At 39.6% G+C, this 15,620-nt stretch overlaps 1 protein-coding gene across 3 annotated transcripts in view; it reads right to left on the bottom strand.

The window, feature by feature from the left end:
- Positions 1-3,185: 3,185 nt before the first annotated feature.
- Positions 3,186-15,620, bottom strand: part of bahd1 (bromo adjacent homology domain containing 1) — a 33,701-nt gene continuing 21,266 nt past the window's right edge. For 2 of the 3 annotated variants that reach the window (XM_015044298.1, XM_015044297.1), the window contains 6 exons: positions 10,414-11,985; positions 6,543-6,943; positions 5,222-5,381; positions 5,071-5,150; positions 4,822-4,913; positions 3,188-4,087 (listed from right to left, as the gene is read on the bottom strand). In XM_015044298.1, the coding sequence (XP_014899784.1) occupies positions 3,895-4,087; positions 4,822-4,913; positions 5,071-5,150; positions 5,222-5,381; positions 6,543-6,943; positions 10,414-11,905 (2,418 nt within the window). In that variant the 5' untranslated portion in view covers positions 11,906-11,985 and the 3' untranslated portion in view covers positions 3,188-3,894. Of the gene's footprint in view, positions 4,088-4,821; positions 4,914-5,070; positions 5,151-5,221; positions 5,382-6,542; positions 6,944-10,413; positions 11,986-15,620 lie in introns of all 3 variants that reach the window. The other variant, XM_015044296.1, reaches the window with a different exon arrangement.

Genomic DNA, 15,620 nt, shown 5'->3' with positions numbered 1-15,620 from the left:
AACGAAAAGATGAGATGCAAAGTTTGAACTCATATTATTTATTACAATATCTTATATCTAATGTTACAGAAGTTCATTTGAATCCATACAAATAATCTGTGATGTGATTAATATTTCCAAGATATTTCCATGCAAAGAATACAAAGGAAGATCCACACAAGGACTAACATTCAGGTATTTCTACACCTGGGAATGAGTTCTACTCTCGTCTATTTATTTGGTGCAAACATTTCTTTGATTCAAGATCAGACCAGGGTCTTTCAACAAACAAAGAAGGCATTTGGGAAACTACTCAGACGACACGTTCTTCTCCTCAGTAAACTCCTGGAATAGGAAGTTAATGGAAACAGGCACAGAGAGCCAAGTGAGACAGAAAATCTCATAATTCCTTATTACAGATTATCTGTGAGTTCGCTTTCTGTCATTTTGCAGAGTTAACCTTTTTTAAAATATGAATAATGGAAGAAAAAAAAGGTAAAAACAGAAGTTTAACAGCAACTTAAAGGTGAAATATGGATTCTTACACCGTCTCATTTCCCCTTCAGGTGGTTACTGTGGCAACACGCGCTTAAAATTTCACAAGAGAATTTATAGAGACCACCTCAGTTTTCAGTGTAAATAACTTCAGATTCAGAAGAAAACTAAGCTGTGTTTATGTAAAGAGAAGAAGCCGAGTTACTTGCTGCAGGTAAGCTACTGACCCATCATGCTCTCTCAACAGAACCCCACTTGCAAAAATCTGAAGAATCCCTTTAAATTTGCGTCTGATTAAATGAATGAATAAACATGAGTGTTGATAGGAGGAAGGGTCTCAGAAAAACACTGATTAAATGCAGTGAAACTATATTATACCATCAGAATTACACAAGAAGATAAATAAATTGTTAAATTAACTTTTTGTTTAATAATTTGCCGAGATGCATCTTCGTTAACGTTGTAGATTAATAGTGCAGGGTGCCGTTTTGCAGTGTCGTCAAACTTTAACAAAGTCCTTATTTTATTTCTAAATCATAAATGTCCTTAAAGGGCTGGTTGTGACAGATTATACTGATACAAAACTCATTCAAAAAAGGCTAAAATATTAAATAGTTTTAAGTACTTCTTGGAATTAAATATTCTTTAACATCTTTTCACTTTGATCAGTCCATTCAGGATTTTCAGATTGTTTTTGTTATTATTTGTAACTAAAAATTACAAATTTTGCAACATTTGCGCTTATGAATAATGTTAAAAGTGACTTTTTGTTACTCGGAGCAATAATCATGGATTATAACTTGACATCAAGTAAAGCTGAGGAAGCAGTTCCGTAAAAGTAAGAAATACTGCCACCTAGAGGTGAGAGTTAGCATCACTCAAACTAAATGTTTTTAAACATTTTTGTGGAAATTTTCCATTAACTCGTTTAAGTTTTCGCTGACAGCCAATTTATTAGCAACACCTGAAATACACGCAGCTTCCAAAACTTTCTGTTGAGACTCGTTTTCACTCCAAATCATGTTTTTGCCATCAGATATAGTCGAGTTATTAAAATTGTGCTTAATTTGGTCTAGATTCCAGTGCAAATATTTTAGGACAGATGAAATAAGACAAAACTAACTTACAAGTAACTTTTTAGCAAGATATAGGAGCTTGTTTTCAGTCAATAATATTGGTGAAAAAGTGCTAGTTCAAATGCTAGAATATTCCGCTGCGCCGTTACCTAGCAACCCCAGCCAAGCGCTACTTGTTACCTAGCAACCCAGGTCAAGTTCCGCTGGCAGATTATTTTACTAATAAGAATAAATGTTCTAAGTGAAATAATCTGCCAGTGGAACTAGTGCTTTTTCATCTATATTTAGAAATTATTTATTTAAAACAAGCTGCTACATCTTGCTGAAAAGTTACTTGTCAGTTAGTTTACTTGAAGGGCACAGGAAAACGATAAGGTGGGTTTAAAATCATTGTAGCATTCAGGTGAAGAGGAAAAAAGTTTCTTCTGTAAAGGAGAATGAAACCAAAGTACATTTTGGTCCTGCAGGTTCATCTTCTGACTTTAACATGTCGACAAAAAATCCTTAGAGGCTCATTTTGCAACTCAAACAATGAAAGCTGTATCATCTAAAAGTCTAAAAGAAGTTAGATTTTGGCCGTACAGAAATAAATACAAGTCTTAAATTTGTCTTCATCACATATTTAAATGAGACACAGAATATATCAGCTCACTGAACGACGCTGTGAGGAGGCAGAAATGGCCGAACGATAATCGGCTTTAAGTAAAATACCTAATTGTAGATATGATGGAAAAACTTTCATCTTTTGTTGCATTTCTACTTTATATTTGTTGTTGAAAACTCAGGTGAGTTCAGGTTACATCCACAGCGACAGCTTCCTAATAAAACTGAATTTCTCTCATTTTCAGGTTAAATTAATTGGTCAATTTTTAATCAGTAAAATAAATAAAAAAAGAAAGATCCAAAAACCAATTGGAAGACTTTTGTTGAAACTTTTTAAATTAAACTCTTAAATCTGCTGACTGATGATGTTTTTCTGGGAATAAATGCTTGACCGGGTCACTTTGCATCCATTCATGTTCAGACTTTGTGCTGCTGTCCAAATTAAATAAATAAAACATTTTCAACTTATTTGTGTAGATTGGAGCCTCAAAGTACCATAAAAACATGAGATTGCAACATTATTATTAAATTATGTTGCAGCCAAGCAGTTGTTTCTGCTTGATTTGTTCTGTAGCTAATGTAAATGGATAAATAAATCAAATTTATGCCATAAAGAGTGATTATTTACTTAATTTATATATTCATTAAGTTAAAATGTTTAGTCTACATGATTGTTCAATAAAAACAACCTTTTAGCCCTCCCTCATTGTTTATTTCCAGCTCACTTCAATTTTTAAAAAATGTAAATATGTAAATAATAAGAGCTTGATTATATATATTTTATATACTAGAGCTGGAACTTTATAGAAAAAGATTATATTTTAACTTTTTAAAATGTTAACATATGAAAAAGTTTGTTTTATAGAAAAAGCTAATAAAATTAAATAAATTGGAGGATAATAAGTCCATCTATGTGCAATCAAGTGTCACTCATCAATCAATCAATTAATTGAAAAATGTATTTGATTAATTAGAAAAGAAAATGAAGGTTCGAAATATTAGAGAGGAGACTAGAGATGTGGAGTCGTTATAAAGGTTTGTTGATGTTTGATCGATTTATTTTCTCTGTTGTGACTTTGAAAATCTTTTTCATTGAGTTTTTCTCACTAAGTTTACATCAGGAGGTTCTAATATGCTCCATATGTGTTAAAACAGCAGAAGGCAGATTTATTTAAATGAAACTGTCCTTGTGGATGCGTCCTGACCTGAAAACAACTTTTCTGTGACGTCCAACTACAGCAGCAAGTTTTAACTCCGCAAGTTGACTGCTATCAGCTTAAAGCTAAATAATTAGCTATAACTCAAAGCAGACTTTTAAGACAAGCCAGTAAAATCCACTCTTGGATTCTGTGATATTTAGCATATTCAAATCAGAGGAAAATCAGATGAGATGCGGTAAAAATGATCAAAGCTGTCTGATATCCCCCAGGCAGACGGCAGCAACACTCACAGGAAACATCAGCTGCAGGTCTGTCAAACGTCACATTTCTAAGAGCTACAGTAGCGTTTTTTTTTTTACAGCAGAGTAACTTCCATGTTCTTCAGACAGCTGCTACATCACCACAGGCCGTTCACACCGCCATGTAACTCTGATGCATCACGTCAGATGACTGCTGAGCAACATGCAAGGTGTTCAAACATAAACAGTTCAAAGCTATTTAAATTCCCCGTAAGAAGTCGATTAAAACTCATGGAGGATGACAGTAAGGTCACACGATCCGCTCCTGTGCAGCGCCGCGTACTACTGCAGGTTCTTCAGGAGACGTCCGTAGCGGAAGTCGTAGACGTGTCGACAGAACAGAACCAGCTCTGGGTCGACGTCATCGGGCACACAGTGGTGGGTGGGCATGGCGTTGCTGAGAACGGGCGGCACAACGAGGGAGGCGGCTCTGTCGCAGACGCCCTCCCTGCGGCGTTTTACCAAGGCACAAAATCTGCACACAACACACACAGGAAGGTTTCAGTGCACTGCAAAAACACAACATGTTACATATTTTTGTCCAGTTTCTACTTAGTTTAGAAATTAACTACAAAGTTACTTTAGTTTCTACTTTAGAAACTAATTTCTAGTTTCTAATCTAATTTCTAGCTAGGAAATTGTTTCTAGATAGTGTAGAAACTAAACAGAAAGTTAGTTTTGTGTTTAAAACTGAAACAAGCTTCTATTTTCTAAACTAGTTCCTGGCTAGTTTTGTGCTAGAAACTAGCTAGTTTCTAGTTAGTGTAGAAGCTAACTAGAAAGTTAGTTTTGTTTCTAGTTTAAAACCGAAACTAGTTTCTAAAACTAGAAACTAGTTTGGAAACTCTTTTATCCACAGTTACTGTTTTTTATTTTGTGGTGAAACTTTAAACTGCTGCTGTGCAAATTACTCAGCAGGGTGTTGCTAGGTAACCACCAGTTACTCTACAAGTTGTTGCTAGGTAACCACCAGTTACTCTACAAGTTGTTGCTAGGTAACCAAAGAGTGAGCGAGTTAGTTGATTCCATAAATTTTCCTTAATTGGCTGTGAGAGGTTGATGCTGATCCTTTCATCTGCCTAAATCTCCTATATTGTTATTGATTTATTGTCCAGCGCTTCAGAAAATGTTATTTTTTGATCAGTAGAACGTCTGAAATAAAAAAAAAATTAAAAAAAATACTAAAACACAAAAAGATGCCCTTCTTACCGACAATACTGTGCCAATGTTAGGACATAGCATTTGTCTTCAATACAGGCCACACTGTTGACATCCTGGTGACGGGAGGCAAAGATCTCATTCTGCAGAGAGACGCTCAGTTAGCACAAAAGAAGGAAAGTCCAGCTTTTCCTTTTAGTTGCTACTTTCTGCATAGCCAGAGTGTCTTCTTCTGTCACGCAGTCATGCTCATTTTAGCTGGTTTTATTTAGTGTAACTGTAAACATGGCAGCCGTTTACCTCACAGTGCAAGGTGGGGTTGCGCCCTCCCTGCGTGTGTTCTGGACGATAATACCAAAACAAGCTCATCATCAGCTCTCCTGAGGAAACACAGACTGGTCAGTTCTCCCTCACCAGTTCAGCTTCCTTCACCTGTGTGATGGAGACATACCTGACTCCGGCTCCTCCCACAGCGCAGACACCTTGGCCACGTAAGGCAGAGACTTCTTTCTGGGCCCAGACTTCAGCAGAACCGTGTCTCTGACGCGAATCTCGTCGCCGTCCCTGCGGATTCCCTCAAAGCATTTCCTCAACACCGGAGCCTCCTCTCCCTGAAAACACAGGGAGCAGAAAATACCCATGAACAAAAACACAGTGAGACCTTAGAGGCAAGCTGCTGGAGAAATTTATTTTGTCTTTTAAAGGAACATTTGGATAAACATCCGGTTTATTTAAAGAGGAACTGTTTACATTTTGCATGTTTTTGTACTTTTATTTGGATCTCAACTGTTTCTCAAAATAACTCAGAAAAACCCATCCAGCCATTTTATGGCAATAAATTAATGTTTTTGGTGCCATTCCAAAAACCTTCTGATTGTTCAGTCACATTCCACAGGCGCTGCGTCGTTACCTAGCAACCCCAGAAGCCCAGGCCTGTTACCTAGCAACCCAACTGGGACCCCAGCATGTTTGTTCAGCTGGTTTTACTGCTGCATGCGCTGTACAATGGCTGCTGGAAAAGACAAAGTGTTTTGTTACTATCCTTAAACCACTTGCTGCATTCTTGGTGGTTAAGCAGCATGTTCCACTTCTGCTTTTCAAAGATGTGCAGTTGTGTAATTGTGCATCTGCTTGCAGTTATTTTCACACGCAAGTGTAAACATTGAGTTTCGGGGGTGGCCAGCTGAAGCTTATTTTGATTTAAAGTGACAGAGACCCTAAAACAGCTCAAAACAGGCAGAATTGACTAAAATCTCATTATCTAAGAATAATTTAGTGCAAAAAAAATGTAATGAACATGTTTGTATAGCATGTAAATTTATCCTAAATTGTTGAAGTATGAAAGGCAACCTTTAAACAATCATGACAAATATTTTGATTGAAAATACCCAGACAAAAATAAAATAATCTCTTCATTCCTTCTTTAAAATAAAAGACAGCCCTCTAATCAGAAAGAACTAGTAGTTTTTCATCAATATTAAAAAAGTATTTACTTAAAACAAGCATGTAAATCTGGCTGAAAAGTCACCTACAAGTCAGTTTTGTCTTATTTCAAACATCTTAAGATATTTGCAAGAGAAACTAAACCAAAAATACTTTGTAAGATTTTGTGTTTTTGCAGTGTCCAGGCTAATTTGTGAGTGGATACAAAACAAATCCGACTTATTTTACCAACATTTTTCCTCCAGCTGGAAGAAAGAAAGTTAATTTGAATCTAATAGAGAATGTTTGAAGGATGCTAAAATACTTTTGGCACGACTGTCTCTACTTACAACAACAAAGACCTCCTTCTCAAAGGGCTGGCCCAGCGACCTCCAGCCGTTGGTGGATTTCTGCCGGCTGTTCTTCGGCTGCTTGGGAACCGTTTGCCCTCCAACCGAGGCGGCGCTGAGCCTCTGGTTCTTGTCCCGGTTCAGAGGCAGGACGGCCAGGCCGCCGCGGGCTCCGGACCTCGAGCCGCTGCTGGGCGGCTTGGCACTCTGTGGACACTCCTTCGCCACCTGCAGCGGCGGCTGGGGTCGGCTGGGGTCGGAGGGCGGCGTCTGGACGTGGGGCACTGATTGGCCGGCTGGAGGCACAGTGGGAACGGGGCAGCCAGTCAGGACTCTGGGGCTGGGACACATGGGGATGAAGGATGGGCCGTGGTGATCGCCGAGGCTCGGCGAGTATTCTTCTGCAGGGAGGAGCAGGAAACGATTAATCGTTGGCAAAATACCTAAAAATGGTACTCAACTAACAGGAGCACTACTTCAACATATTTTTACTCAAACGTAAAAAGTAGCCGTCCAAGAAATTACTCGAGTAAAAAAAGTATTGAATATTATATCAGATATATTATCGATTGATATTGATCATGTCTGAATCACAATATATATCGTTATTGTTTTATTGCCCAGCCCAAATTCATTTAGATGAATGAATTTTTGAAATAATCTATAATGATTAATCGCTAACTGGAACATGTAGACTCAAAAAATGCCATCTGCTGTAAAAACCACACTCAGAGCGGTAATTCAGCCAAAACTGTACAAATCCTTACGTTTTGCATTTATTTATAGACAAATAATTATGTTCTACCCAGAAGAAAAGCTGGTTTTTCAGAATAAAGTTTTCAACATTTGCATTCATGCAAGGAATTAAAACAAAAAGCTTTTTATTCATGCAAAGCGTCCAGAGGTGCCACAAAACTGACAGGAGAGTTAAAGAGACACAAACCAGATCTGTAAAACATCTCCCAGAAAAGTTAGAATAAGCGGCGGTAAAGTGACACCGCAGCGTGGGCCGACCGCCAGCTACTTCCACAGCAGACGTGTCAGAATATGAAAAGAAAAGGAATTACTAATGACATTTAAATAATATCTCCTTTTCCATTTCTGTGCCCCAGTGTGACAGCACGCCAACAGACTCAACAGCGTGAAAATTTGCTGCATAAAGCTCAGGCATCATTACCTTTATTATTGCTCACACCTGTTCTTTCCAGTGTTTAAGCGTCTCATGAGAACAGGGCCAGAGATTTCCACTGAGATTAAAGTCGGGCCCTGCGGTAGACGACAGCGCGAGCGTTCACACACCGAGCCGCAGAAAGTGACAAACGACTTCAGTGTTCAGAGGAAATAAGCCTGTTTTTTTTTTGTTTTTTTGTTATTTTAAATGGAGGTCACATTCAGGTGCTTTAAACACACAAACGTTCACGTACACATCCACCGTTTCTGTTCTGACTAATTTCTCGACTTGAGCTCATTCAGTCGGCTCACCAGGTTTCGGTTCAGTCTGCAGCCGCATGCATTCAATCCGAGACAAAAGAGGTCCTGCCCTGTTTCTGATTTTTTATTTTTTTTTCTCTCTCTCTCTCACCAACTTCCCATTTGACTGACATTCTATGAAGGGTCAGATAAGGCAGCTATTCTTAGCGCACTGCACCGCTTTGGCTGCCCAAACAGGAAATGCATTCAAAGTAACCTTGCAATTAAAACATGCAACATAAAAGTACAATCCAACTGCGATGGGAATGTTTTCTAAATGACTACTGGCTTGCTTTTAAGAGCTTTTAAAGCACTTACACTGACTTTATCGCCTGATTTTTTATCAATTATAAATAACCAGTGACGTTTAAGTTGTCAAAGGTGGAATAACTGCACCGAATTAAAGAGATAAAAACGCACAAAAGCATCATGACATGAGCTGCAGCACCTTTCTACCTCAGAGTTCAGTTTCACACATTTACATTTGCCACCATGAATCATAATGTTCAACCACAACCAAGGTGCTTAAAAAACATTGTAAACAGAATATTTCAGAGGCAGATAAGGAATGAGGGAGTGAGGAGTTTAATTTGTAAAAATGAAATTAGTTTATCCACTCCTAACAATCTGTGGTACACATAATTTGCCTTATATGCAAATTATTAGAAAAAATCTTTTTCTGCAAGCGTAAAACAATAAAACATGAGGAATGTGGGGAGAAGGAATCAAATTATAACTTTAATTTATTTTAAAAATGTGGAATACCGATTGCTCAATTTAGTTATAAACATAAACTACATTAAAATGAGTCACAAGAAATACTGTAAATAATACTGTAAAGTAAAAGTGCATCTTTTTAGTAGGTGTAGATGGATAAATGGTTTTCTTGTAATTGTAAATAGTTTTTCCACCATTAGCACACACTGAGCAGCGCAAACCAGAGATGGATTGGCAGCACTAAGATCCGCCTCCTGGCTCTGATTGGTTGTTGCAGACAGCAGCAGCAGCAGCAGTGGGGGGAGGATCTCTGACTCATATTCGGTCACGACATGAAGACAGTTTTAATAAGTATGGGAAAAACCCCATATTTTTGTAAAAGTTACATGAACAGAAACCAGATTAAATCATATTGGGGAAATGTATGTTTGGGGAAATAGGAAACATTGCAGAGTGACGTCTAAGTCTGTCACAATAAATTTTGCTGGACGATAAAGTTATCGTGATAAACAATAATATTGTAATATTGATTCAACTGGTTCGAATCGTCCTTAAAGAGCAGGCATTTCTTTAAGTTGGTAATTTCTCTTCCAAGCGGACATAAGTCACATGTGGTGTTCCCCAAGGCTCAGTCCCTGGACCCCTCTTGTTCAATATCTATTTGATCCCACTGGCTCAGGTCATAACCGGAAATAAGATTAGCTACCATAACTATGCAGATGATACACAGCTCTACATCACGATGTCACCAGGTGACTCTGACCCCATCCAATCACTGAACAGATGCTTAGAACAGATAAATGTGTGGATGTGCCAAAACTTTCTCCTGCTGAACAGAAATAAAACTGAAGTTATTATCTTTGGACCTAAAGAGGAGCGAACTAGAGTCAATGCACAGCTTCAGTTATTACAACTAAAAACCAGCGATCAGCCCAAAACCTGGGAGTAGTGATGGACTCTGACCTGAACCTTCAGAGCCACATTAAGACAGTCACAAAGTCGGCCTTCTATCACCTGAAGAACATCTCCAGGATTAGAGGACTAATGTCTCACCGTGATCTAGAGAAACTCATCCATGTGTTTATCTTTAGCCGCATTGATTACTGCAACAGCGTCTTCACAGGTCTGACTAATAAATCAATCAAACAGCTGCAGCTGATCCAGAAGCTGCTGCTGCTGTTCTGACTAAAACCAGGAAGATAGAGCACATAACACCAGTTTTAAAGTCCCTACACTGGCTCCCTGTAGCTCAAAGAATAGACTTTAAAATACTGTTGTTAGTTTATAAATCACTGAACGGCTTAAAGATCTGCTGTTGTCATAGCAACCTTCCAGAACCCCCAGGTCTTCAGGTTCTGGTTCTGCTCTGCATCCCCAGAACCAGAACCAAACGAGGAGAAGCAGCATTCAGTTTCTATGCACCACGGATTTGGAACAAACTTCCAGAAAACTGTAAAACAGCTGAAACACTGAGTTCCTTTAAATCCAGACTAAAACCCTCCTGTTCAGAGTTGCTTTAGAAACAATCAATGAAAGGACAAAATGTAAAGTTTAAATTTTTAACTGTGACTTTGTATTTTTATGATGTAAAGTGGCTTTAACTGCCTTGTTGCTGAAATGTGCTCTACAAATAAAATGTTATCGATTTTGATAATGCGTTATTGACATTCTGATGTCTGCCTACCTCTTTTGATGCCTTGGTTGCATTTGGCGCAGTCTTTGGGGGTGTAAGGGCACCCCCCTCTGGTGATGGCAGGAATCACACTGGGATAGGAGTAGCCGTTGATTCTGCAGGGCTCTCCGTAGCACGCCTCCACTGAAGTGCAGCAGTAAACTGGATGTCTGATCCCTGAGGGTTGTGGGCCGGCGCTGGGGTGCAGCTTCGGCCTCTTGCTGCTCCTCGGGCACAAAGCCATCGGCGACGGCGGGCCGTCCGGATGGGTAAAGTGGACGTAGTAGCCCGGGAAGCAAGTGTACGTGTGCGGGCTGATGGTAATGGCGGCGGGGTGGGCGACAGAATGGGGCGACTGGAGGTGGTGGTGGTGGTGGTGATGATGGTGATGGTGGTGGTGGTGGTGGTGGAACACGTCGGACATTGAGCCGTCCTCCGGCTCCTGAAAGGTCTTGTCCTCCAGGAAGAGGGCCAGTCTGTGACAGTACTCCACGCATCTCTCTTGGGAGCAGCAGAAGCAGGAAGTGACTTCTGCCTCCATCTGCTCCTCTTTGATTGTTTTTAAGGGGAATCCCAGCGACGAGCCGCGCTGGAAGCCGTGCCCCGCCGCGGCGCCCGGCTGACACAGACCGCAGCAGCAGCTCATTTTGGACTGAGCCGGGAACTCTGCGTCCGGTTGTCTGTGCTTCAGCGGCTCTTCTGATTTGGCGTGCGGTCTTCTCGTTTTGGTCTGCGTTGTTCCTCCACAGACAGGGTCAACGTTTGAGCCGCCCTGACCGGTCTTCTTCTGCCGTTTGGTTTTGTACTGGGAACCGGTGAGTTTGAGCAGCGTGGCGGCGGTGAGGCCTGCTTGACGTCGCGGCGTCGGTGCTAGCAAACTCAACCAGTCGATGCTCTCCGCCTGATCCTTCTGTTTTTTGGCTCTTTTCCCCCCTGCAGAAACATTTTTGGCTTTTGGATCCCCGTCTGCGTTTTCGCCTGACGGCTGAGATTTCTTTGTGAGGTTGGCCATCATGGAGCCGTCTCTGTAGAGCAGCAAACTGTTGACGGCCTCGGCGTTCAGGGAGGCCATTCTCCGCCTGCGAGGCTCGACAACCGGGGAAGCTAGCATGAGTAAGGCGTCCTCTTGGTTGGTTTTTGGTTCTGGAGTTTGCTGATTGGCGGTGGAAGTTGACACAAGTCCAGATTTTGTCGATCTTGAAACGGAGAGCTTTTTCTTTTTGACTTTGACGCTCTTTTGCAGATTATATTTTGCATTCTTTTCCTTGTTGACTCGTTTCTCATCCAGACGGGTCAGCAGAACGCAACAGGAGAAGGAATCTCCTTTACCAAATCCTCCAGTCGTCTTCCCGTGATAAAAACCTCTTACGTCCCTCTTTCGTTTTTCAATAATCTCATTCTTTCCCACATTTCCCTTCTGTTTGAGTTCCCCTTTCTTCTGGCAAGCATTCTTCTTCTGCAGTTTCCCGCGCTGCAGCGGCTGGCTCTGTTGAGCTTTCACCATGATCTCAGCATCAGCAGCAGATGTGCCGAAATCTCGTCATCCACAGGTTGTGCAGCAGATGGTTTCAGGTCGGCATTAATCTGTGGAGCGACACAGCACACGTTCAACCGAGAGCAATCAGTCACATGAAGTGAGCCTTTCCAGTTAGAGTAGAACATTAAATTACCAAAATGTCATCAGAATTATAAAAATATGTAAAACAGAAAATTTTGTACAACTAGCTTCTTCCAGGTTGTGTGTGATGGATGGATGGAAAACAAGACGGACAAATGGATGGATTAAAAATATGTGCAGGAGAAAAAAGGATGGAAAAATAGAAGATGGATGGATAGATGGACTAAAAAAGGGCAGATGGAGGAAAATATAAGAGGACAAAGGGATGATGGATGAGTAAATAAGGAAAAGAGAGGACAAATGAATAAAAAAACAATGGATGGATGGATGGATGTTTCAGAAAGTGGGATTTGAGATAAAATCTGGAAAAATAGTTTCCATGTTTTTTTTTTGTCCTTAATCATCCACAGAAAAAAATCTTAAATCAAATTCCATATTTTTCCAAAAAATGAAATTATCGGTAATCTGAATCATCCTGATGTTCAAATTAAAAACATTCAGCCTCTCAGTGTTTCATCACAGGCGAAGGGTTTAATGTTCACACATAAACATGTTTAATCAGACTCTTTTCATCACAGATTTGTGGATCATTTATCTCGAATTCAGCAGATTTTTAGATGATTCTCTGCCATTTTGGAACTTGACAGCAAATCTGCACCATTGGAAGCAAAAACAAGCCAGAAGCTCATTTCTACAAAAACTGGTGGCAGAAACGCTCGTCAGCGCAGCGGCCGCCTCGGTTTCCATGTCAACAAGCTGCTGTGGCGCACATCAAACCGTCTCTGGCAACTCCAGAGGAGAAAGCGCTCCACCAAGCTCTTGATGCAATTCACTCATCTATCTGAGATCACAAAGGAACCCAATGCGCCGACCCGAAGGCCTTCGCAGCTCCTGATGTTTCAGCTGTTGCTGACCTTTCTGTGTGGCAGCAGCAGGAGGAGACGGATCGCTCTTCCTGCCACGGAACAACACAATTATCCTGCTTGACCTCCGAGAAGTCAGTCAACATGCTCATCTTTTAATATGAAGAGGCTCTTTTGCTGGAAAAGCACCAAAATTTCACAATAATGCTTTAGATTCAAGATGGAGAAAACTTAAAGGTGATCTGGTTCCTTGAACAGGTTATGATCAGTCTGTGAGAGGAACAGAACTTCAGTTCTTCAAGCTACAGGCACTTCATTATGCCTGCAGTTGTACGGAAGATGATTACTGCCACCGATAAAAGGAATTTGGATTTTTGTCTTAGAGGAAAAAAAAGAGAAAATTATTTTAAAAAAGTCAGAATCCTTATAGTCAGAATTCTGAGAAAAACTCAAAATTATGTGGAAAAAGAAATTTGTAGAAAAAAGTCAAAATTCTGAAAAATGAGTTCTGAGAAAAAAGTCAGAATCCTTAAAGTCAGAATTCTGCCAAAAAAAACATTCTGAGAAAAATAATTTTGACAAAAAAGTGAAAATTCTGAGAAAATAAGTTAAAATCCTGAGACAAAAATAATTCTTAGAATAATGTGAGAATTATGAAAAAAGTCAAAACTCAAAGAATTTTGAGAAAGAAAAAAGTCATCATTTATTTATTTTTTCAGTGGCCCTAATCCACTTTCATTAATCTGATCTCTTTCAGAATGAGCAGTTTTAGGGTCTCTTGTCACTTTAAATCCAAATAGGCAGCTTTACACTCGCACATGAAAATGTACGTCTTTGAAAAGCAGAAGTGGAGCCTTCTGCACAACCAACAAGAGTGCAGCGGTTTGTTTCTGGATGGCAAGTCGACAACAAAACACCTGTTGGTACAGCAGTGCATACAGCGGTAAAACCTGCTGACCAAACTTGCTGGAGCTCTACTTGGGTTGCTAGGTAACGCAGTTGGGCTTGGCTGGGGTTACTAGGCAACACCGTAATGCCCATGGAATGTGACTTAGCAATTTGGAGATTTTTGATACAGCTCATTTTCCAGACACCCAAAAACATTCATTTATTGCTGAAAAACTTTTGGGTGTTTCTTTTAAGCACTTCGGCTGTTTTTAGAAGCAGCTGAGATTCAAATGGACGTACAAAAACGTGCAAAAAGTGGATTTTGCTTAAGTTGCTGTTGTCATTGTCGACTTTTTCTGCTTTATCACTTCAGTGCTTACCTTCAGCACTTAAGCCTTTCCGTATTTGCAGCGGAGCATGCCCCATAAAAATGGATAATGTCAGGTTATTGCTGAAAACCTGTTGCTGTGACGCATAAAAACACATCTGACAGCCGGCGAGCGGACTCAAGTGTCACACCACTTCATTTACCGACCAACTAAGCAGCAAATTGCTGTATTTTTATGATGACAGCTTGCAGTCGGGCGACACTAAATGAAGGGTTTGAAAACCAAAAATGAGCACAGGCTTTGCTCTGAGTATTTTTAAGATTACAGAACAGACAGCAGATATTTTCTCTCCATCACAGTGGAAAATGCTGAGACTTTCTCACTTGAAAGCAGCGGCCTGTTTCAATAAACATTCCCGATCACACACAGAGACACACATGTAAACAAACGCAAACCCGTTTTAACTGCCTGTGGTGGACATTTCCAAACAATCTCACTGGCCTGTCTTCAGCCCTTACTGCCGAATAACTCGGTGAACCATGAAACACAATCTATGAGGGCGAAATTTAATTTCCACATAATAAGCACACAGAAGGAGCCTCGCATTGAGTTTCTGTCTGCGGATATCAAATCAAGTTGCTCCATTTGAATAGGACAAGCGTGCAGCTGAAGGACAGGAGCTCAGGGAGAGACCAACCAGAAACAGCAACTACAGATTTTTAATTTCTACAAATTCCACATTCACATTTTGGGATATTTGCTTTTGTTTTATGCATATAAAAGAAAATATATTGCACAACAGTAAAACCTGCAGCTTTTTTGCACTAAACCACACTCCATAACATTAACCACTAGTGGTGTGGTTAATTAATTAGCCTGTCAAAATTAGCAAAAAGTCAGTTAATTGCATGACAAATTAAAACAAGCTCAAGAATTTCCATTTTCATGATTTATTGTTTTTCTCTTTCCCTTCTCTTTCTACCAAAAACTGGAGACTTAATAATTTATTTTATTTGTTGTTTTTTATATTTAAAATGTCTTTCAGTAGCAGTGTTTAATGTTCATTAAAGTTTGAACTTTATTAATCCTGAAAATGTTCTTCAGGTGAGAGAAAGCTGACTTTGTAACTGTCTTTATGTGGCTCTGAAGGTTCAAGTCCATCATAATCAATGATGGACTTGAACCTTCAGAGCCACATTTCTAGTTGTACTTTCTAGTTAAGTTCTGTTTTATTGGTGCATATTTGTTTGAGGAATCTAATTTAATTTATTAATATTGCAGCAGTTGACAACAAATGAGTCCAGCTGAACAGAAACTAAACCTAAAGAGGAACGTAAACCTAAAAAGGAGTAAATTTCAGCCAAAAAAATTTAAAGTTTGAGATTTGAAAGATTTCCTAGAAAAGCTAAAAAAAATGTTATTAATCTCAAATATTTTCTAAAAAAAAAAAAAAAAAAAAAAAAATTTTTTGGGGTTTGAAAACCCAAAAATTTACAAGAAAAAAAAACTAAAATTTCCCAA

Source organism: Poecilia latipinna, unplaced genomic scaffold (genome assembly GCF_001443285.1).
Source record: "Poecilia latipinna isolate Pla-1442-1.1 unplaced genomic scaffold, P_latipinna-1.0 Scaffold667, whole genome shotgun sequence".
Lineage (NCBI taxonomy): Eukaryota > Metazoa > Chordata > Actinopteri > Cyprinodontiformes > Poeciliidae > Poecilia > Poecilia latipinna.
This window is presented reverse-complemented; position numbering and strand designations above follow the sequence as displayed.